At 39.3% G+C, this 23,801-nt stretch overlaps 2 protein-coding genes and 1 non-coding gene across 3 annotated transcripts in view; all 3 read right to left on the minus strand.

Moving 5' to 3' along the window:
* Positions 1–759: 759 nt before the first annotated feature.
* On the minus strand, positions 760–831 carry trnaa-ugc (transfer RNA alanine (anticodon UGC)). Its single transcript has one exon. It is a non-coding gene; the product is annotated as a tRNA-Ala (tRNA).
* Positions 832–4,468: 3,637 nt separating this feature from the next.
* Positions 4,469–23,801, minus strand: part of LOC115798040 (uncharacterized) — a 63,771-nt gene continuing 44,438 nt past the window's right edge. Inside the window, exons 7-16 of the mRNA XM_030754713.1 lie at positions 14,833–15,267; positions 10,126–10,557; positions 8,417–8,680; positions 8,053–8,307; positions 7,725–7,973; positions 7,322–7,579; positions 6,176–6,478; positions 5,806–6,075; positions 5,594–5,677; positions 4,469–5,448 (exon numbers count right to left, since the gene is read on the minus strand). Of these exons, the coding sequence (XP_030610573.1) occupies positions 5,385–5,448; positions 5,594–5,677; positions 5,806–6,075; positions 6,176–6,478; positions 7,322–7,579; positions 7,725–7,973; positions 8,053–8,307; positions 8,417–8,680; positions 10,126–10,557; positions 14,833–15,267 (2,614 nt within the window). The 3' untranslated portion in view covers positions 4,469–5,384. The remainder of the gene's footprint in view (positions 5,449–5,593; positions 5,678–5,805; positions 6,076–6,175; positions 6,479–7,321; positions 7,580–7,724; positions 7,974–8,052; positions 8,308–8,416; positions 8,681–10,125; positions 10,558–14,832; positions 15,268–23,801) is intronic.
* Positions 20,545–23,801, minus strand: part of LOC115797956 (uncharacterized) — a 32,348-nt gene continuing 29,091 nt past the window's right edge. Inside the window, exons 7-8 of the mRNA XM_030754568.1 lie at positions 20,871–20,988; positions 20,545–20,695 (exon numbers count right to left, since the gene is read on the minus strand). Of these exons, the coding sequence (XP_030610428.1) occupies positions 20,684–20,695; positions 20,871–20,988 (130 nt within the window). The 3' untranslated portion in view covers positions 20,545–20,683. The remainder of the gene's footprint in view (positions 20,696–20,870; positions 20,989–23,801) is intronic.

Consider the following 23,801-nt stretch of genomic DNA (forward strand, 5'->3'; position numbering starts at 1 on the left):
GGTGGCTGTAATTAAACCGCTACTTAAAAAGCCATCACTGACCCAGCTGTCTTAGCTAATTATAGGCCAATCTCCAACCTCTGTTTTATGTTTGAAGTTTTTATCACTGCATCTTTCAGTGGCAGCTGCTGTATTTTCGTATGCTGTATGTAGCATTTTTTTAGTTAGGTTTTCACACAAAGTTTTATTTCATTAATCATAAATGTTCCTGGTTGAGCAGAAGGAGAGTCAGAGTGAGGATCAGTTCAGTTCAAGCTGTAGATGTGTTTTCTACTGAAAGCAGACAGCAGCAGAGTAGAAGACAGAGCTGAAAGTTTCTGCCTCTTTTATTTTTTATGCTGTTTATTAATGAAGCTCTGCTGAGTCAGTGTAGCTCAGCCAGTCTCTGTTTCTCTCAATTTATTTCATCTGGATCTCCGTGTTTAAGTGAATGGATAACACATGCTGATATTTACAATCAGCCCTGACCGGCAGCATGTTTGTATCAGCCGGTACTCGGTGCTATTTAAGCCGTTTCTGACGTGTGCTTCACAGCTGTGCTATCAAACACTGACAGGTCCAAACATCTTTGGCTCCACTTCCTGTTTGTTGCTTAAGACAGACATGCAGTTCTTTTCCTCATAGGTGAGCAGCTGTTCACCACCACATCAGCATGCGTTATTGGATCAGTCAGCTACAGCTACTGATGTAAATTATTTGGAGTATATCATGAAGTTTAAAAGAAGACCGGACTAAATACACGGATCGTTTTTAAACGAATGGAGATGCCGGGGATTGAACCCGGGACCTCATACATGCAAAGCATGCGCTCTACCACTGAGCTACATCCCCATTAAAATGTGTGTGACAGATCGGAAACGGAAACAGAAACTGTCAGGACGCATCAGCATCAATGTGAACGAGCTGGGCTGGATTGATCATAATGTGGAGCATAGAGCGGGTACAATAACGCAGACTCACAAAGATTCTTGTAAAACAGCTCATTTTAATTGATTTTATATATAAGCCCTTTATAAATCCTGCTGACCACAGTCTGTTTGCCGAAATAAACAAAGATATTAAACATAAATTACAAACAGAAATCAGATTTTGGAGCGACCCCGGCTCTGATAACAGGATGGCTTTCTGCCATCTAGCGGTCACAAGTGGGAACTACAAAAACAGAAAAGTTAGAATAGTTATACACGAACACTAGATGCTGTTAGCTCTTTAGCGCTAAATTACACTCAAGTTCATTGTTTCTGACCAAAGTATTACAGCTCGGCTTTATCTGACACTTAATGGCAATGTTTTCAATATTTATGTGTAATAAGGGAGGACATTTTATGTAGAAAAGTTCTCTCTCTGCAGGCTAAGTTAGCTCTGGCTAACTAGTGTAAGCTAACCCACAGAATAACAGTGGAAACTGAGCTGTAATTAGCACTAGCTTCACTGCTGACTCGGGTTCATTTCTGTAGCAGCGTTAGTTTAAAGGGTGAAACAGCCGATAATCACATGAATTACAGCAACAGCCTCACTGGCCAGAGCTGTCCTGCCCTCTTGTGGCCACAAGGTGGAACGACAACTGAACCGTCAAGCTGGAGAAATCACATATAGCAAGAACTTCCTGTGAGACCTTTCAAAATTAAAGGAAGCAGCTGTAGGTACGGGCAGTAACCACTAGAGGGGGTGTATCCTCGTGAGGAAACAGTTTTTCTAACAGCAGAAAAGTAATTCTCACTTCTCTTAATGCAGATCTCACGTGAGTGACGCATTCCCGCCCACATCCAACTTTCTCGTTGTTTTCATACACACTGCTATTGTTTCTAGGCTTCAGTGCTAATTGTTACTGTATTGTTGCATAAACTCACCAGTTTATACTTTTATGAGTCACAACTTTAGATTGCTCACTTTCAGTCTATTAAATGTCCGTCAGTTATCAGTCCCATAAGTATGGTTCAGACTGGCCCTCCTGCACCTACTAATAACGGCCATACAGACTGATAATGTTTGAAGCAGGTGATGCTGTCCAGCGTTGCATTAGTGTGTTCAGTCAAATTACTTGAAACTTTTTCACGCATGTGTGACAGCTGGGAAAGGCTCCCTTGATTGGCCGATTAGATGGTTACATTGTTAACGAATAGCTGAACAGGTGTACCTAATAAAGTGGCTGCTGCATGACTTCACAGCTTTGCTCTCAGATTGTTTCTATTTGTTTTGTCTGGTTTCTGATGCAGTTTCATGAGGATTATTTTTTTGCTTTTCTCCATTTCAGCAGTTTTGTAAAGTTTCAAATAAATTCTTCACATTTCATTTTTGTGTCTGAACACTTTTTTCTGCATCGGGCCTCATTTCTGCAGCTCTCTTTCCAAAGTCGGTCAGCTTTGATAAAAGTTCAAAACCATCTGATGTGTGAGTCTTAAAGCGGTGTTCACAGCTTTTATTCATTCATCAGTGACTGACTGACTCTTCATGTTCTGACATGTGAAATCTTGCATTGATCAACATGTAAACTCTTTGGTTTCGGTTGCCTCGGACATGTGGTTACTCATAATTTGGACTGTACAATACACTTTAAAAATGCATTGTATATGTAACAACTGGAGATGCCGGGGATTGAACCCGGGACCTCATACACGCGAAGCATGCGCGTAGTCAACCAAGTATAAAAAAAATAATCCAATAAGTATAAAATATAGAACAAAAGTATAGAAGCTTATGAAGCTTCTGTTGTCAGGCAGAATGTATTTTACTTCTTGTTTTAATCGTCCTGCTGCTACTCAACAGCGAGAACACTGCAAACAAATGACTTTCAAATAAATTCAGTGCTGTTGTTAGTGTGCTCTTTAAGTTAAAAGTGAAGAAAACTGAGAAATGGGACTCTCAGAGTTTTACTGAGGAGCAGCAGGCTGCTGTGAGCCTTCATTTCTGCAGGAAGACTTTGGTTTGTTTTTAGGTGATCAGCAAATTTAATTCATTAAACTACAAAACTAAAGATGCTGAGGAGCTGAAAGGAGGAGAAACATTTCATCTGACAGATTGAGTGCAGATCTCCTCACATTTACCTGCCAAATAATAAAGATTTCCTCTGGCATGAGTGAGGTCATCACTGAGAGTCTCCACTGTGTCTATTTTCTAGTTGGACTTCAAACCTGAAATAATCCAGCAGCACAAACAGCACAGCTGCTGCAGAAGAACTCACATGTTTTATATATTTATTTAAACAGAATCACAAAACATCTATTTCACTGTGTTGCATTACACAAACCAAAGTAAGATACCACTGAAGGTGACTTTTAATTTTGTAAAACAAACTTTTTACTGTTTTAGTTGATCAAAGAAGAGACATTCAGTCTGTTTTATTGTTGGTAAAATTATTCTACGGTCTCATGAAGACATTTACAAAATACACCAAAAACCTGATTAAAAGTAGTTTCATTTATGAGATAATTAATATACACAAAAAAGGAGATTATTAGGTTGCACTTACACCACTCAAAATGAGCTCACCATAAGAAACCCTTCGTATGTGCATGTGTGAAAACACAAACCCTTCAGAAACAATAATCCAAATCCAGTCATCAGTTTATAACTGTTCTTATTAAAAATTAAAATAAGAAAAATAACTCCAGTCAACTTATTTTTCTTGGAAAAAACATGAACAACTCAAATTAAGAGCAGTAAATAGTTAATCTAGGATTGCATGATTTATTTTTACTCATAACACTAACAGACATTCTCTTGCTGATTGTTATTTCATCTGGATTTTCTCTCTGGATTTCTTTGCTGTCTGTTCATTGACTTTCTCTTTCCTGTCTCACAGCCAGGCCATTGTACAGTTTCAGGAAAATGAGCTGCTAGCTTTGAGGAACCATCTGCAGGCTGTGGACAGAGAGGCTGAGAGGTTGAAGGATGATATGGAGGAGCAGGAGATTCTGCTTGGTGCCCTGAGGTCTGAGGAGGAAAAAGCCAAAGTCTGCCTGCAGGACATTTCCCTCATGGACTCAAACCTGTTATCCCTTTTTACCAAGAACGTGCAGCATGGGTGGAGGAAGGCGAGGATACCAGGATAATAATTAACACCAAGGTCACAGACTGCTGACCCCTTCATAAACAGGCTCCCTCCTCAGAGTCTGGAGAATATTTGGGGGGGAGGGGGGGCAGTGGGTTGGTTTTCTCCCTTTAGGTCTGGGTTGTTCAGAAAAAGGCCGACCCTGCTGACACACTGTTGACTCCTTTGGTGATTAAGCTGAAACACTTTGTCTCCAACCGAGTTTATTATAGTTAACGAAAACAAATGAAATAAAAACTGAAATTGAAAAAAACATTTAAAGTAACTGAAATAAATAAAAATGATAATTAAAAGGAAAAAACAATAACTAACTGAAATGAACTAAAACAAACTGAAATTACAGATAAAATGTTCATTTTTGTGTTTGTCAGTTTATTTAAAAGCCTTCTGGACTGATATGAAATAATTTTTTCCCACTCTAGCAGTTTTAGCTGGAAGCATGATATAGTACCTCACTCTGTGTGTGTGTGTCTGCTCACCGTACTGGTCCGCTTTCTCAGCAGCTGTCTCTACCGAGAAAGCAGCAGAGTCCCATGTGGGGTTTCTTTGAGTACAATAGTGAGACAGATATAAACGAGTGTCTTGTTGTGAATGATGAAAAAATGCCACAGCTGATGTCTGAGAGGTAAACTGGTTTTAATGGTAACAAAGATGCTGCTGCATTTTCACAGCACACCTCATTTCATGCTCTTGAGTGAAACCTTTGGACCTAAAGGGGACTGACACAGACGTTGTAAACTCAGTTGTTCATCAATGATACAATCCCACCATCTCTCTCAAACTGTCATTTTCTCTGCACAAAAATGAGGAAAATCTCATAACATTGTTGTAGAAAGAAAGAAAATGACCATTATCACCCATATCACTTAATATAAAATATGAACTAAAAATAAGAGACATGTTTATATATTTAGGATCATTTCTTCCAGTTGTAAACGTGGTTTTCTCCTGAGTGTTCACTTATTGCATCGTTACTCTGAGAAGTCTTTATAGAGTCTCTCTACTCTGTCCTGACTGAAACATGCAGAACAGAATAAACACAGTTATCACAAAAGTACTGAGAAAATAAATGAGGTCGGCTCACAGCACTGATAGGACAGTGATGGATTCTTTGTTTGGTCTCAATAAGAAAATCAGCATCATCACAGCAGCATCAGATCATCATCAAAGCTCCTCTGACCTAATGTCACTGTATCCTACACTGATGACTCCATGAACACAGCATCAGCGCTCACACTCCATCCAATACTTTAATGTAATGATGACGAGAAGAGAGGAAACCAACGACTCCCTGATGATGATGATGATGATGATGATGATGATGACGACTGCTTCAGATCTCAAACTGCTCGTGTTCCTTAAAGGCTGCTCTGTGCACGATGTTGTTGCTGAAGAGTCTAGAAAGAGACCAAAGCAGAGAGCAAAGGTCACTCATTCACACAGAACAACATGAATTCATGTGAGCTCAGACTGAGAATGATTCCTCTGAGAGTCTGAGGAGAAGCTTCTTCACTGATGGTGCACTGATTCATGTTGGCTCACCGCACACAGTTAATGGAGGGGTTGATGGAGAGCAGCTGGAGTAACACAGCAGTCGAAGCATCAGTGAGCAGATTGTGACTCAGACTGTAACACAAACACAACAAGTGACACTGATTTATCACCACACTTTATACTATTGTAATGTGTGTGTGTGTGAACAGGGCTGATGTTTATTTGTTCCTCCCAGAGAAGGATCAGTGTGTGACACTCACTCCAGGACTTGGACTTTGTGCAGATGTGTGATGAGAGTGAGCAACAGCTGGTCAGTGAGATAACAGTGACTGAGGTCCAGCTCTGTCAGACCTTCGCACGAGTCCAGCATCTGGACCAAAGCCCCACAGACCCTCTGATCCAGGGTGGTGTGGCTGAGATCCAGCTCTCCACCCAGAGCTTTGCACAGGGACACCGCCCGCCTCACTGTGTCCCTCTCACTGTTCACAGGAACCAGAGACAGCAGCTTGAGGAGGACAGTTTTACTGACTCTAAACAGGACAAACAGAGCAAAGAGAAACTGTCAGGATGCATCAGCAATAATGTGAACAAGCTTCTCTCTGGTTTAGGTTCTTCAGTGGTCTCTCCCACCTGAGGCGAACCCGGTGGAGGACAGGAAACAGCAGGTCCAGCACGCTGCCCTCCACCTCACAGTCTCGTAGGTCGAGCTGTGTGTCCTGGCTGCTGTGTCTCAGGATGGTGGAGATGGCCCTGCAGTCATCAGCTTTCAGACTCAGAGGCTCGGTCTGATCCTCCTCTGGTAGCTCCACACAGGAGGAGCAGGACAGATCCAAGCTGTGCTGCAGAGCTCTCAGCAGGCCTGGTGCTGCCTCCTGCTGGGCATCACAGGCAGCACAGCAGTGGATGAACCTCAGCAGCTGATTCCTGTCAACACTGCCAGGAAAACACATAGAGACATAAAACAAGCCACACTCGTATAGTATTATGATGTATATCTCAGCTGATCAGTTACTGATATGAGCTTCAAATACATCCATCCATTTACTTCCACTTATCCTGTTCAGGGTCACTGGAGCCTATCCCAGCTGTCATAGGGCGAGAGGCAGGGTACACCCTGAACAGGTCACCAGCCAGGGCTAACACAGAGACACAAACAACCTTTCACACTCACACCTATAGGCAATTTAAAGTAGCCAATTAACCTAACCCCATTAAGTGCATGTCTTTGGAATGTGGCAGGAAACCGGAGTACCCAGAAGAAACCCACGCAAACACGGGGAGAACATGCAAACTCCACACAGTTCAAAGGTGGAATCGAACCCAGGCCTTCCAGACGGTATTCTAACTGTGAGGCAGCAGTGCTAACCACTGCGCCACCGTACTGCCCACTTCAAATACAAATATTGTAAAGGATATTTAACATCCATAATTCTGTCCATTACAGTGAACTGCCACCACAGTAATGGCAGCTTGTTTGTAAACCAGTGTACTGTAAGAATATTAAAAACATGTAAGCAAAGGCCCGCAGCCACCACTAAAGAAAATATCAATAATACTGCTGTTTTGAAATGAAATAAGAAACACAATCATTAGATGGCTTCTGTCATCTGAAGAATTAATGTTGTGGCATCTAATACAGCCAAACACCGATGATCAGAAGTTTGCATCATTTGTTTCTGTAAAATCCAACATGGTCCAAGAACAGCTGAGTCATATCTGCATGTTGTACAACAATGATATACTTGCAGCACTGAGAAACAAGCACTGATATCTGACCTGAGATAAGAAACTTTGTGCAGTATGAAGAGGATGGACTCCATTCCCTCTGTTGGTATGGAGGTCCACAGGAGGTTCAGTTTAACTCTGTCTCCATGTTTGAGGATGAAGATCAGAGCAGCACAGTCCACTGAGTCCAGCTGTCTGCTGCTCAGGTTGATCACATGATCAAATGACCTCAGGAAACTGGGTACAGTATGACTGGCATGAGCTTTATGGAGCTCTCTGATGGAGGTCATCACAAAGCTGGGACTGGGCCTGAAAACATACAGTTTATTTCCAAGAACACTTTGTTTAAAGGATCCATAAACTGCTGATTAAAGATGAGACACAGCATTTCAAATCCTCATTTTTAAACAGGATAAACTGTGTATTTGGTAAAAGATCAAACTAAATTCACCACCTTTTAAACACAATCCTGTCCAGAAAGGGAAGCAGACGTGTGGTTTCCTCCTGTAAGAATAGGTTCTTCCTCAGGTTCACAGTGATGGTCTGAGCTGACGACTGCTGCAGCAGATAGAGAAGCAGCTCCCAGTTCAGACAGCAGGAGCTCAGGTCTCCACCAAGCTTACTCAAGAAGGACAAAGTCAAGTTCTTGTCCTGGATTTCATGGAGGAGGACCAGAAGCTGCTGGAAGTTCTTTTCACTCAGTCTGAAGAGATCAGAATAAAGAATATCATTTCTTAAATCTACTTTCTGTTTGGTTCATAAAGTTCAGGAAAGACATTTACTTGATTGTCAGAGGACCATCATGAAGCAGCAGTGTAATGAGACACTGAGCAGGGATGCAGGTCTCAGTCAGGTCTAACCGTCCGACTGTCCAGTATCTCAGCAGGGAAGCCAAACTACTGACAGCCTTCAGCAATACTCTCTCTGATGGTTGGACTTTCTCAGGCACGAGAGAAAGCTCTTCAACAGCCAGTGGACAGACCACTCTGCCTCTTCTTACCCACTGAGACAGGAGCAAGGACATGCCAATGGAAAGCCTGAAGATCAAAGAGAGAAAAGAGCAGAAATGAGCAATAACTAAGGTTTGAAAATGGACAGAAGATAAAAAAATTGTTATATGAATAAGTTAATTATTTTGATTCCTGCCTCAGACTGTGCAGCTGTGTTGTGTGTCTAAAGAGGACAGCGGCCCCTCTGACAGACATCTTGCTGGGTGTGAGGATGAGATCCACTTTAGAGCCACACAGTTTGAGAACTCTGCCCACAGAGCAGCAGGTTCTCCTGTGTAACTGTCCTGTTAACAGCAGCTGGAACCCCAGGAGCTGCAGCAGAGACTCCAGCTGCTGGGCCTCCTCTCTGGATCTGACAGAGATGGATGTACACACTCTCTGGAAGAACTCTGGACCAGAGCTAAAACACAGAGAAGATAAAATGTGAAAACAGAGGCTGAGCTCCTCACATTAATGCAAACAATATTATGTGGATTTTTTTAAATTCATGGATGGACAAGCTGATAAAGCAGAATGAAAACAGTCCATCTGTATGTAAACTATTTGTTCTTGGAATGACCCCAAAACTAAGTAAAATTTCACCTTTATACTTTTAATATTTTCAGTTACAGGCCCTCAGAATACACATGGATGGATTTATTCCTTTTTTTCATGATTTTTGATCCTTGTAATTAAATTAACGACATGAAAATTTGCAGTTCCCCACTCATTAAATGTTAGATTCTGTGTGAGTGAGCACTGTGCATGTATACAGCATGTACAAAAGTGTCGTTTTGAAGTCATTTTGACAGCTTTCTGATTTCGTGAGCAACTTGCCCATACTTCATAATCATGATGAATCAGTACTCTGTATGGGTTTATTAAATCTACTAAAATTACTATAGAAATATGACCTTTGCCCCTCTGTGTGCATCTGTCTGTTTTCAATTCAATTCAATTTAATTTATATAGTGCAAATCACAACAAACAGTTGCCTCAAGGTGCTTTGTATTGTGGGTAAAGACCCTACAATAATACAGAGAAAACTCAACAGTCAAAACGACCCCCTATGAACAGCACTTGGTGACAGTGGGAAGGGAAAACTCCCTTTTAACAGGAAGAAACCTCCAGCAGAACCAGGCTCAGGGAGGGGGGGGTCATCTGCTGTGACTGTTTGGGCTGAGGGGAGAGAAAAAAAGACATGCTACACAGAGATTAATAACAATTAATGATTAAATGCAGAGTGGAGTACAAACAAAGTAAATAAGGTGAATGAAATGAAAGTACATTATGGGAACCCTCCAGCAGCCTAGGCCTATATCAGCATAACTAAGGGGTGGTTCAGGGTCACCTGATTCAGCCCTAACTATAAGCTTGATCATAAAGCCTAATCTTAAAAATAGAGAGGGTGTCTGTCTCCTGAATCCAAGCTGGGAGCTGGTTCCACAGAAGAGAGGCCTGAAAGCTGAAGGCTCTGCCTCCCATTCTACTCTTAAGTATCCGAGGAACCACAAGTAAGCCAGCAGTCTGAGAGCGAAGTGCTCTGTTGGGGTGATATGGTACTATAAGGTCTTTAAGACAAGATGGGGCCTGATTATTCAGGCGAGTCTTCTTTCCTGTGCTTTTCCATGCTGGCGCACCTGTGGCTCATCCATCAGTAACTCACCTGCTGCAACACCAGCCAAAAACGTCAAAGTCATAAATGTCAAAAACGTGAAGTTGTATGGATCAATCCTGGGATGATTTCACAGCAATATATCATGAAATAATTACTCAATTTATATGTCATTTGTTTACATTTTAAAGCTGTAAATGAGAAGTTGCTCATTTCCAAAATAGTGGTGACTAAGTATTAGTTTCATGTACCTGAGTTGTGAGATATAAGGCAGACACTGAAGGAAACTCCTCACTTCACTCTCTTCATGTGAGCAGCCTCTCAGCTTCACTTGTTTCTTCTCTGGTTGGAGTTTCAGCACTTCCAGGAGGATGGAGGTCTTTCTCTCTGAGAGGTTTATGAACCAGACTGCAGGAGCTGACTGGAAAACTGACTGTAATGATGGAAGGACACTCAGACCTGTTTTAGTCTCATAGTCCTTCACATGGGAGCACAGATCTAGCAGGAAATTACACTTATATTGATCATCTATGTCTCTGTCCTTAAAAGGGAATGTTTCATATGTGCACACTGATGATAACATCTCCAGTATTTTCTCTCCTGTCTGCTGTTCTCTCTCTGCTGCTGCACAAAACAGACTCCCAAAGAACTTGGCTGCTTCATCTGACAACAGAGTAAAGAAACTGGTAAAAAAAAGAAGAAAGAAGAAAATATTTAGTGATGATTTGATCTCAGCTGCATAAATACAACCACACACTACTGATGGACTCCATCCTTCCAGTGGAACAACAACTAAACTTCATATCTCGTACAACAGCAGCTTCACCTGCTGCTCAGATGACACATTTGTAAATCACAGTTATTCTACATTACATCTGCAGGTGGAAGTGATGAAAACTCTCTGCTTTCTCTCATCATGTTCATTAAAGTTCACTGCAGTCAAAAAGACGGCTAAATACAAAATTCCGTGTTTAACAAAGTTTTTAGATGCTCAGCTATTTAAAGAGATGTTTTGTCAGTGCATTAACATGTTTATTATTTACATTTATTTTAATTTCAAAGCACCAGTGTTATGTAAAAAGCTGATTCCATTTTTAGATAAATTTGTATTATTCACATAATTTAATTATTCTCAATTTCTTTGAACTTTTCTTTTTCAAGGATGAAATGATTGTACAGCATAGATCTTTAATAACTTTAAAAACAAGAATTAGGTGCACAAGTTTTAATTTATTTTATATTTTCTCCAGTCCACACAGGATCAAATGTATACATGCATTCACTTAAATCATTTTATAAGCGGTGCTGAAGGTTCTGCAATTTCTTTTAACTTGGTGAGACCAAACTGCTTGTTAGTGATCATGATTGAGTACAACTGGTAGTTTGTCTTTGCCAGCATAAAAAGGGCCTGACAGCCTTCACTGGATTGACCAACACTCAGAACAATGGGAAAGTCCAAGGACGTCTGTGAAGATCTAAAAAGGAGAATTGTAGATTTGCACAAGTTGTGAACTCTCTTGGAGCCATTTCTAAACAACTGCAGATCCCAAGATCATCAGTTCAAACAAGTGCATGTAATTATAAGTTATTCAGATGTGTCACCACTTTGCAAAGGTCTGGAAGAAGACCCAAACTGCCACCCTCAGACAAGAGGAAATTAGTTAAGATGTTAAGAAACAACCCAGGAACCACCTAGACTCAAACTGCAAGAACACCAGTGTCACTGGCCAGTCTTACAGAGACCAAGAAAGAAGCTCCTGCTCCAAAACCAACTCTACCAATTCTGCCAAGAAAAGTGGTCAGATCTGCAGCCAGGATTATGCCAGAAACTTGTTAAAGGCTATCAAAACTGTCTGGTTGAGATGCACCTTGCTAAGGGACATGTAACCAAATATTAGTGTATGTATATATTTGAGCCTGTATGTAAAAAATATTAGTGTATGTATATATTTGAGCCTGTATGTATATTTTGACCCTGTGTGGATTTTTCTAAGTCATTAAAATGCTGTACAATCATTCCACTCTGGAAAAAGAACAGTTCAAAGAAATTATTAAAAGCTCAAAATTACCACGATGTTCATGTTCATGTTCAGTGTGTGCACATTTCAGACTCCTTCAGTCAAATACTTCAAATAATAAATTCTGTGTGCTCCACACTCTTCAGTGATTCAGTCTCACAGTGACCTTCATTAACTTAGACCAACAACTGACTGAAAACAGACTTGATTTAAATATTCAAAATTAATGAATTATTATACCTATGAAAAAACATTATGAGCATTTGAAATAATTACTTGTTTTAATTGATAAGGCATCAGTTTTATGAACTGATCACATCTATTTAAAATATCAGCCTTCAATGCAACAAAGAACTGAAAACAGAGCAAATAAACACAGTGAAGTACAGAGTACAATATTTCCCTCTGAAATTAAAGGCAAAGAAAATCCGTGAAGTAATGGCGTTAAATTTATTTTATTTGTTTATATATATTTAAGGGTTTATAAACCTTTCCCAGTCTCTTACTACAACGGTAATGATGAAGATGATGAATTATGTAGCTGTGCAGTACTGATGGCGATGAAGGTGATGACAGTGAGATGAATGTACAGCACTGCACAGCCAAGAAGAGCATTACAGCTCTTCTGAAGGCACCACCTCATCAGGCGGTGCAGGATCTTCAACCTCGGCCTTAACTTCTATTTCCGATAAAGGCGTAGGCATAACTGATCTCTTTGTCCGAGTGATGAACATAGTTATGGTGACTTATATCTATATACCAAAACATCACGTGATATAGTGAAAACTCCACAATTAAAAAAAAAAAAAATCAGATTTTATAAAATAGATAGATTTTTAAAAAACCCAGTGAAGCTGCAATAAGTGAATTGTGATATAGTGAGACATGACTGTATCAACATTTAAAATTGCTAAAAACTATAGTAAAAATTATGGAAATTAAAATATTTCTACTACTGATTGAACTCATTTACCTGAGCTGTGAGATATAAGGCAGACACTGAAGGAAATTCCTCACTTCACTCTCTTCATGTGAGCAGCCTGTCAGCTTCACTTGTTTCTTCACTGGTTGGAGTTTCAGCACTTCCAGGAGGATGGAGGTCTTTCTCTCTGAGAGGTTTATGGACCAGACTGCAGGAGCTGAAAGAACTGACTGTAATGATGGAAGGACACTCAGACCTGTTTAGTCTCACAGTCCTTCACATGGGACCACAGATCCAGCAGGAAACCACTCTGATAGTGATCATATAGGTATCTGTCATCAACAGGGAATGTTTGATATGTGCACACTGATGATAACAGCTCCAGTATCTTCTCTCCTGTCTGCTGTTCTCTCTCTGCTGCTGCACAGAACAGATTCACAAAGAACCTGACTGCTTTATGAAGATCTGACCTCTGAGGAACAACACTGGAACAATAAGAAGGAAACATTTAGTGATGATTTGATCTCAGCTGCATAAACACAACCACACACTACTGATGGACTCCATCTTGCCCATGTGTGTCCTGTATATAATGAAAGTCCATTTTAAAGCCATCTTCCATCAGAGCAGCTGAACATTGTTTTTAGACTGTTACTGACTCACAACACAAACACTAATCCTGTGTGTGAAATCACTGCGTACTGAACTGTAACTGTCATTTTATTTGCTGTCTGACTTTAGAGAGTCAAACACTAAATATCAACAATATAGAAACACACAGAGTGGAACAACAACATCTACACTTCATGTCTTGGACAACAGCAGCTTCACCTGCTGCTGAGATCACACACGTGTAAATCACACTTATTCTAAACATATTCAATCTGATTGAAATAAATTGCTAAATGTTAGTTCATCTGTATACTAACAAATGTTGGGGGGGCTCCAGTTCGTTAGTACTTCCCAGAAGTACATTTTTACTAGCAAACAGGAAACATGCATTTGCTACAATGATTATAGTAAATGATGAGGACGCTTCAACATGATTGTGTTGTTGTTACTGACATACAGTGTTCTTATTATTCACATTTCATTGTTTTCATGGAGGGAACAGATTATCACATGTTTTCAGACTCCTTCAGTCAAATACTTCAAATAATAAATTCTGTGTGCTCCACACTCTTCAGTGATTCAGTCTCACAGTGACCTTCATTAACTTAGACCAACAACTGACTGAAAACAGACTTGATTTAAATATTCAAAATTAATGAATTATTATACCTATGAAAAAACATTATGAGCATTTTGAAATAATTACTTGTTTTAATTGATAAGGCATCAGTTTTATGAACTGATCACATCTATTTAAAATATCAGCCTTCAATGCAACAAAGAACTGAAACAGAGCAAATAAACACAGTGAAGTACAGAGTACAATATTTCCCTCTGAAATTAAAGGCAAAGAAAATCCGTGAAGTAATGGCGTTAAATTTATTTTATTTGTTTATATATATTTAAGGGTTTATAAACCTTTCCCAGTCTCTTACTACAACGGTAATGATGAAGATGATGAATTATGTAGCTGTGCAGTACTGATGGCGATGAAGGTGATGACAGTGAGATGAATGTACAGCACTGCACAGCCAAGAAGAGCATTACAGCTCTTCTGAAGGCACCACCTCATCAGGCGGTGCAGGATCTTCAACCTCGGCCTTAACTTCTATTTCCGATAAAGGCGTAGGCATAGCTCATCTCTTTGTCCGAGTGATGAACATAGTTATGGTGACTTATATAAATATCTATATACCACAACATCACGCGATATAGCGAAAACTCCACAATTAAAAAAAAAAAAATCTGATGTTATAATACAGTTAGATTTTTAAAAACCCAGTGAAGCTGCAATAAGTGAATTGTGATATAGTGAGACATGACTGTATCAACATTTAAAATTGCTAAAAACTATAGTAAAAATTATGGAAATTAAAATATTTCTACTACTGATTGAACTCATTTACCTGAGCTGTGAGATATAAGGCAGACACTGAAGGAAACTCCTCACTTCACTCTCTTCATGTGAGCAGCCTGTCAGCTTCACTTGTTTCTTCACTGGTTGGAGTTTCAGCACTTCCAGGAGGATGGAGGTCTTTCTCTCTGAGAGGTTTATGGACCAGACTGCAGGAGCTGAAAGAACTGACTGTAATGATGGAAGGACACTCAGGCCTGTTTTAGTCTCACAGTCCTTCACATGGGAGTACAGATCCAGTAGGAAATCCCTCTGATATTCATCATCCATGTATCTCTCATTAACAGGGAATGTTTGATATGTGCACGCTGATGATAACAGCTCCAGTATCTTCTCTCCTGTCTGCTGTTCTCTCTCTGCTGCTGCACAGAACAGATTCACAAAGAACCTGACTGCTTCATGAAGATCTGACCTCTGAGGAACAACACTGGAACAATAAGAAGGAAACATTAGTGATGATTTGATCTCAGCTGCATAAACACAACCACACACTACTGATGGACTCCATCTTGCCCATGTGTGTCCTGTATATAATGAAAGTCCATTTTAAAACCATCTTCCATCAGAGCAGCTGAACATTGTTTTTAGACTGTTACTGACTCACAACACAAACACTAATCCTGTGTGTGAAATCACTGCGTACTGAACTGTAACTGTCATTTTATTTGCTGTCTGACTTTAGAGAGTCAAACACTAAATATCAACAATATAGAAACACACAGAGTGGAACAACAACATCTACACTTCATGTCTTGGACAACAGCAGCTTCACCTGCTGCTGAGATCACACACGTGTAAATCAAACTTATTCTAAACATTTTCAATCTGATTGAAATAAATTGCTAAATGTTAGTTCATCTGTATACTAACAGATGTTTGGGGGGCTCCAGTTTGTTAGTACTTCCTAGAAGTACATTTTTACTAGCAAACAGGAAACATTGCTACAATGATTACTGTAAATGATCAGGACGCTTCAACATGATTGTGTTGTTGTTACTGAGCTACAGTGTTCTTCAGGGAGCAGATTATCACATATTTTCAGACTCCTTTATTCAAATACTTCAAATAATAAAATCTGTGTGCTCCACACTCTTCAGTGATTCACTTGTTCAGTTTCACAGTGACCTTCATTAACTTAGACCAACTGATAATAACTGACTGAAAACAGACTTGATTTAAATATTCAAAATTAATGATTTGTTACACCTATGAAAAAACATCATGAACATTCTGAAATAATTACTTGTTTTAATTGATAAGGCATCAGTTTTATGAACTGATCACATCTATTTAAAATATCAGCCTTCAATGCAACAAAGAACTGAAACAGAGCAAATAAACACAGTGAAGTACAGAGTACAATATTTCCCTCTGAAATTAAAGGCAAAGAAAATCCGTGAAGTAATGGCGTTAAATTTATTTTATTTGTTTATATATATTTAAGGGTTTATAAACCTTTCCCAGTCTCTTACTACAACGGTAATGATGAAGATGATGAATTATGTAGCTGTGCAGTACTGATGGCGATGAAGGTGATGACAGTGAGATGAATGTACAGCACTGCACAGCCAAGAAGAGCATTACAGCTCTTCTGAAGGCACCACCTCATCAGGCGGTGCAGGATCTTCAACCTCGGCCTTAACTTCTATTTCCGATAAAGGCGTAGGCATAGCTGATCTCTTTGTCCGAGTGATGAACATAGTTATGGTGACTTATATCTATATACCAAAACATCACGTGATATAGTGAAAACTCCACAATTAAAAAAAAAAAAAATCAGATTTTATAAAATAGATAGATTTTTAAAAAACCCAGTGAAGCTGCAATAAGTGAATTGTGATATAGTGAGACATGACTGTATCAACATTTAAAGTTGCTAAAAACTATAGTAAAGTTTATGGAAATTAAAATATTTCTCTTACTGATTTAATTCATGTACCTGAGCTGTGAGATATAAGGCAGACACTGAAGGAAACTCAGCACTTCACTCTCTTCATGTGAACAGACTGTCAGCTCCACTTGTTTCTTCTCTGGTTGCAGTTTCAGCACTTCCAGGAGGATGGAGGTCTTTCTCTCTGAGAGGTTTATGGACCAGACTGAAGGAGCTGAAAGAACTGACTGTAATGATGGAAGGACACTCAGGCCTGTTTTAGTCTCACAGTCCTTCACATGGGACCACAGATCCAGCAGGAAACCACTCTGATAGTGATCATATAGGTATCTGTCCTCAAAAGGGACTGTTTCATATCTGCACATTGATGATAACAGCTCCAGTATCTTCTCTCCTGTCTGCTGTTCTCTCTCTGTTGCTGCACAGAACAGATTCACAAAGAACCTGACTGCTTCATCTCGCATCTCATGAATAACCCTGGAACAATAAGAAGGAAACATTTAGTGATGGTTTGATCTCAGCTGCATAAACACAACCACACACTACTGATGGACTCCATCTTGTCCATGTGTGTCCTGTATATAATGTAACATCTCAGACCTTTTCACCTTGGGTTTGTGGACCTAAAGTGCTTTCTTCTTTTCAAGATTCAATTAACATCTCCTTCCATGTAATTAGGAAGCGGCTTCACCTGTTTGGGAGCCCAAGATGGTGGCCCCCCCTCACATGGCTGACACCTTTCAGGCATCCAACTTATGTTTCCTTTTACTTTGGTTTGATTGTGTTGTAGTATTTCAAAGTTCAGTCACATGTTGGGTATAGGTTAGCACTCAGTTTTCTTTTGTTCTCCTTTGTCTGAGTTTATGATTAATAAATGGGACTGATGAAAACTGTTGCTGTGTGGATCTCCCTTCTTTGTTAACGTCCTGAATGAGTCGAGCATAACAAATGGAGGCTCGTTCATTCCTAAGTCTTTAAAATCCTCGAATGTTTAACTCTGTGATACTGGCTTGGGAAAACCCTAGTGACAGTCTTCTGATTGACTCAGATCTGGTAGGGTGGTTATTTTAGTGTTAAACTCCTATCAGGCTGCATGTCCAAAACTGATTTGTAAGTGTTGGTCATGCATTATACAGCCTTGGTGGCAGGATAACTGCATCTTTTTGCTGTCTAGCTGGAGCTTTTTTTATGTCCCTTGGAGAGTTAATGGCAGCAACTGTTTCATAAAGAAACATTGCTGCAGCTGTTTTTTCAAGGCTGTTTGTTGTTTTTGTGTGTTGTCTGTGCAGTTGAAGCATTTTGGTTGGGAGCATCCCAGAGAATTGGCTGGAACATTTTTGTCTTCCCCAGTAAAGACAGTTTGCAGGTGCATAAATACCCACCACCAGTACACACATGAAGATGTTAGAGCTGCACAGACAGGGGGGATGCTCTTGGATATTTAATTTTTATTTTTATTTTATTTTTTTGTGTGTCTGTATATTTTTTTGGCTTAACTTCTTGTTGCATGGTGCAAGGAAACTTGCCAGTTTGGATACTGCCCATGGTAATGCATTGGTCTCTGAGTTTCTTAAGAGGCCCTCTTGCACCACTTTGTCTCAGTTTACAAAGGTTAATTTGGGAGATTTAGCAGTACACACAGGCTAGTCACAACCTGGAAAGATCCCCAAAAAGGCTGAATTGAGGAGTATTGTTAAAGGACTTTAAACTTCTGTCAAGCAAACTTTTGCAGGCAATTCAGGCTCCAGTGACATCAGGTTTAGAACTCATTATATTTTGATGGGGACATGCAAACAGAGAATTAAAAAGGTAAAAACTGAGGAGCAGGGATTTCAGTTTGAGTTGGAGCACGAAAGGCTTGGGGTTGAAGCAGTGTTAGAGATGGGAAAAAGTAAAAGTGGAACAATTAATACTGGAACTGCTAAAGGAGGAAAAGACAGATGATTCATTCATTTTTGGAAACAAGACTCAGTGCAGTGGTTTCAGTTCTGAGTTTAGTGTCAGAGGAGGCTTGAGAACTAATATGAAGTTGTGCATATATAAGTGAAACTTTGCAAATTTTAAAGTGTTTTGGTTACGTTCTTTCTCGCCTACGCTCCTTCCTGTTTTTACCATGTGCTCTTATGTATAAAATGGCACCAAGAAAGCTGTTCAGGGAGCTTATGCTGATATTATTTGCTCCTTAATTTCTTGCAAGAAATTAAAAGATCTTTGACGGAGACTGATCGTGTGAAGTCTGGTCCTTGATAACTTTTTGAATTTATCCAACAGCTGAGTCTGTGGTAATTCAAGCATCTGAAACACACACTACTCCTGTGTTGGATCTTTCTGTGTGAGAGATCTATAGTAATGCCGCTTTTCACTAGTAACGACTCAGCTCTGCTCGACTTGACTCAGATTACCAGGTACTTTTTTTTAGTACCCACTCAGCCAGGGTTCCACACAATCTGAGTTGAGCCAAAAATGTGACTCAACAGAATGCATGCCACTGATTGGCCAGGCAGTGAAATCAGTAGATGAGTCATGAGAGCAACTCTTTCACAAGAATAAAACCTGCCATTTTTTAAAAGCCTGGCAATGAGAGAAATGATCAAATTCAGTCTGAAGGTGAGCTCACTAGTGTTCCTATTTTATTTATTTATTTTTTTTACATGATGCGTTGCTCTTAAGAATGTGGGCCACCATAGTTAATGGGGTACAGGTGGACAGAGTCATTCAGGTAATGGTGCCCTCAAAGTTATTTATGTCCTGAATGGGCAAGGCATAACAATAATGAAAGTCCATTTTAAAGCCATCTTCCATCAGAGCAGCTGAACATTGTTTTTAGACTGTTACTGACTCACAACACAAACACTAATCCTGTGTGTGAAATCACTGCGTACTGAACTGTAACTGTCATTTTATTTACTGTCTGACTTTAGAGAGTCAAACACTAAATATCAACAATATAGAAACACACAGAGTGGAACAACAACATCTACACTTCATATCTTGGACAACAGCAGCTTTACCTGCTGCTGAGATCACACACGTGTAAATCACACTTATTCTACACATTTTCAAATCTGATAGAAGAAAATTCATCTATATACAAACAGATGTTTGTTTATTTTTTATTTCTTTATTTTTTTTAACTTAATGCTAGTGAATTATTTAAAAAATCAGTTTGGACCTCCAGTTTGTTAGTACTTCCTAGAAGTACATTTTTACTAGCAAAAAAGAAACATGCATTTGCTACAATCATTATAGCAAATGATGAGGACGCTTCAACATGATTGTGTTGTTGTTACTGAGCTACAGTGTTCTTATTATTGACATTTCATTGTTTTCATACATGGAAAAGATTGAGACTCTTTCAAATAATAAAATCTGTGTGCTCCACACTCCTCAGTGTTTCACTTGTTCAGTCTCACAGTGACCTTCATTAATTTAGACCAACTGATAACAACTGACTGAAAACAGACTTGATTTCAAAATTCAAAATTAATGAATTACTACACTTATGAAAAAGCATTATGAGCATTTTGAAACAAACAAATTACTTGTTTTAATTGATAATAAGGCATGTATTTAAAATAACAGCCTTTAATGCAACAAAGAACTGAAACAGATCAAATAAATACAGTGAAGTACAGAGAACAATGTTTCCCTCTGAAATTAGACAGAATGTAACTGCAATTTGACCCCATAACAATGTGTGAAATCTATACTGAAGACAAGAAATATAATAAACATTTAAAATGAGTAAAAATTATGGTAAAATGTATGGAAATTAAAATATTTATTATCCTGATTTAATTCATTTACCTGAGCTGTGAGATATAAGGCAGACACTGAAGGAAACTCCTCACTTCACTCTCTTCATGTGAGCAGCCTGTCAGCTTCACTTGTTTCTTCTCTGGTTGGAGTTTCAGCACTTCCAGGAGGATGGAGGTCTTTCTCTCTGAGAGGTTTATGGACCAGACTGCAGGAGCTGAAAGAACTGACTCTAATGATGGAAGGACACTCAGGCCTGTTTTAGTCTCACAGTGCTTCACATGTACAGAGTACAGATCCTGCAGGAAATCACACTGATATGTCTTTGCTTCATAATCATCCATGCATCTCTCATTAACAGGGAATGTTTGATATGTGCACACTGATGATAACAGCTCCAGTATCTTCTCTCCTGTCTGCTGTTCTCTCTCTGCTGCTGCACAGAACAGATTCCCAATGATCCTGACTGCTTCATGAAGATCTGACCTCCAAGGTTCAACACTGGAACAATAAGAAGGAAACATTTAATGATGATTTGATCTCAGCTGCATAAACACAACCACACACTACTGATGGACTCCATCTTGTCCATGTGTGTCCTGTATATAATGTGACATCTCAGACCTTTTCATCTTGGGTTTGTGGACCTAAAGTGCTTTCTTCTTTCCAAGATTCAATTAACACCTCCTTCCATGTAATTAGGAAGCGGCTTCACCTGTTTGGGAGCCCAAGATGGTGGCCCCCCCCCTCACATGGCTGACATCTATCAGACCTCCATCTTATGTTTCCTTTTACTTTGGTTTGATTGTGTTGTAGTATTTCAAAGTTCAATCACATGTTGGGTATGGGTTAGCACTCAGTTTCTTTTGTTCTCCTTTGTCTGAGTTTATGATTAATAAATGGGTCTGATGAAAACTGTTGCTGTGTGGATCTCCCTTCTTTGTTACGTCCTGAATGAGTCGAGCATAACAAATGGAGGCTCGTTCATTCCTAAGTCTTTAAAATCCTCGAATGTTTAACTCTGTAATACTGGCTTGGGAAAACCCTAGTGACAGACTTCTGATTGGCTCAGATCTGGTAGGGTGGTTATTTTAGTGTTAAACTCCTATCAGGCTGCATGTCCAAAACTGATTTGTAAGTGTTGGTCATGCATTATACAGCCTTGGTGGCTGGATAACTGCATCTTTTTGCTGTCTAGCTGGAGCTTTTTTTATGTCCCTTGGAGAGTTAATGGCAGCAACTGTTTCATAAAGAAACATTGCTGCAGCTGTTTTTTCAAGGCTGTTTGTTGTTTTTGTGTGTTGTCTGTGCAGTTGAAGCATTTTGGTTGGTAGCATCCCAGAGAATTGGCTGGAACATTTTTGTCTTCCCCAGTAAAGACAGTTTGCAGGTGCATAAATACCCACCACCAGTACACCAGGGAAAGCTTGAAAATGAATATGAAGTTGTGTATATGCAAGTGGATCCTGTAGTGTCTAAACTGCTATGTTAAACTGCATCTATGTATGGGTTGTTTCCTTTAGAATGAATGCCTTGAGTTCAGGCCTGCTTTGACCTTGTCCAAAAAAGGATAGCTCAGAATCAGCATATAGTCTCCATCAGTTAAATGGTATGAGAGATTGTAACCCCTTGTTGGTCTTTCTGTCCAAAAAAAGGGAACGACCTTACATACATACAGGTAACAAGCTAAACCTGGTTCTCCATAAAATACTATATGTGATACAATGTCAAGGGTCAAGAATGTGGGTGCTGGCTATATAACACTTGCCATTCCCTTTGTCTTACGAGTTAGAGCGATTGGAATTCCATGAACATAGAGCTTAAAGAGAAAAAGTGTAGAGTCTGACCAGAGAGATAGATTACTGAGGTTAAAAGTGATAAGTACGGAAAAGAGCATATGCAGCAGATTAAAGAGCCAATAGAAATAGCTGCATAACTGGGTTAAGCCTTCTGTAAGAAGCTGCATTAGGCAGGCCTAAATCCTGATTTAACAATAGAAATGTTTTGTTAGATGGGTTTGTCTAAGGGAAAAGCTAGAAATGTAGACAAAATTCTATAGAAAAGGTTTCCACTGACACTGCTGACGAGCTGTGTATGATACAGCCTTTTGCTTGAATTTTACACTTCAATAGAGGTAGCACAAACTGAGATGTCGATAGACAGATGAGAAAAAGCGGCATTAGTAAGTCATGCAGAAAAGAAAAACAGTCGACTAGTTTGTGTATGTGGTTAGGAGTTTGTGTATTTTATTTTATGTCTGTTTCAGCATCCATGTAGGGCTACCTTTATGTGATGTTTGTGTAAGTGTGTGTGTAGCAACGTTCCTGTTCTTGTGTGTGTATGTGGCGGCCCCTCACTTGTCCAGTGAGCAGGAGCTGAATGTGCTGTGTGACTTGTCTTGCTTTTATGAGAAGAAAGAGGGATATGTGTGTGTGTGCATGTGTTAAGTAATGTGCCTTTGTGAACCTTTGAGAGAGAGTGTTGGATTAGTGATTAAAAACAGAGGTTTACAAATGTTATATTATTAATAATAATGGAGTACACAATACATGAGCTGCCCTTTATTGTTAAAGGTTAAGAGCTCCTGATGCAGAACAAATTCATGAGCATTCACAAGGGAGAAGTTTTATACCATTTTCCTTTCTTGGGGACTTTGTTAAATTCACAACCCACAAAAGCAAAAAAAAAAAAAAAAGGTGAGGAGAAGTCCTTTAAAGCATTTTTGTTGAGTAATAAGTTTATGAGCCCCAAAGGAATAGGACTGATATGTAACAAAGCATGAACACTTTGAGTGTGTGAGGTGATTTAAGGGTGAAATAAACTCTTTTTGTTCAAGAAATTAATTTTTGTTGTTGATGAAGTAATAAAATGTCATGTGGAAAAAGAACCTTATTATGAAGAATGTATGTGTGAGTGATTAGGAAATTATGGAAGGAGATAACTGTTGAAGGGACTGAGTTAACGAAATAACATTCAAAAGTGATAGTGGTTAAAGGTAAAGCTGAAAAATGGAATAGAATAAGTGCTTAAAATAAAAATAAATTAGACAATGGGGTAATTTTGGTGAAATGAGCTTGAAAAGACTTTAGGATAGACTTTCAGAAATTAAATTAAATAATATAAGAATGATAGTAAAATAGCTTGGGAATAATCTGAGCATAGAATAAATAAACCAAACTACAATATATTCAAAATTTTGCTGTAAATGTAGTGGAGGTGTGGAGTGTGAGATAGTGAGGAGGAGAAAAGAGCTGCTGCAGCTGCAAGACTTCAGTTACAGAGCCCTCACACTGATAAAAATGATTCTGCGGTGA

This window comes from Archocentrus centrarchus, chromosome 2 (genome assembly GCF_007364275.1).
Source record: "Archocentrus centrarchus isolate MPI-CPG fArcCen1 chromosome 2, fArcCen1, whole genome shotgun sequence".
Classification (NCBI taxonomy): Eukaryota; Metazoa; Chordata; class Actinopteri; order Cichliformes; family Cichlidae; genus Archocentrus; species Archocentrus centrarchus.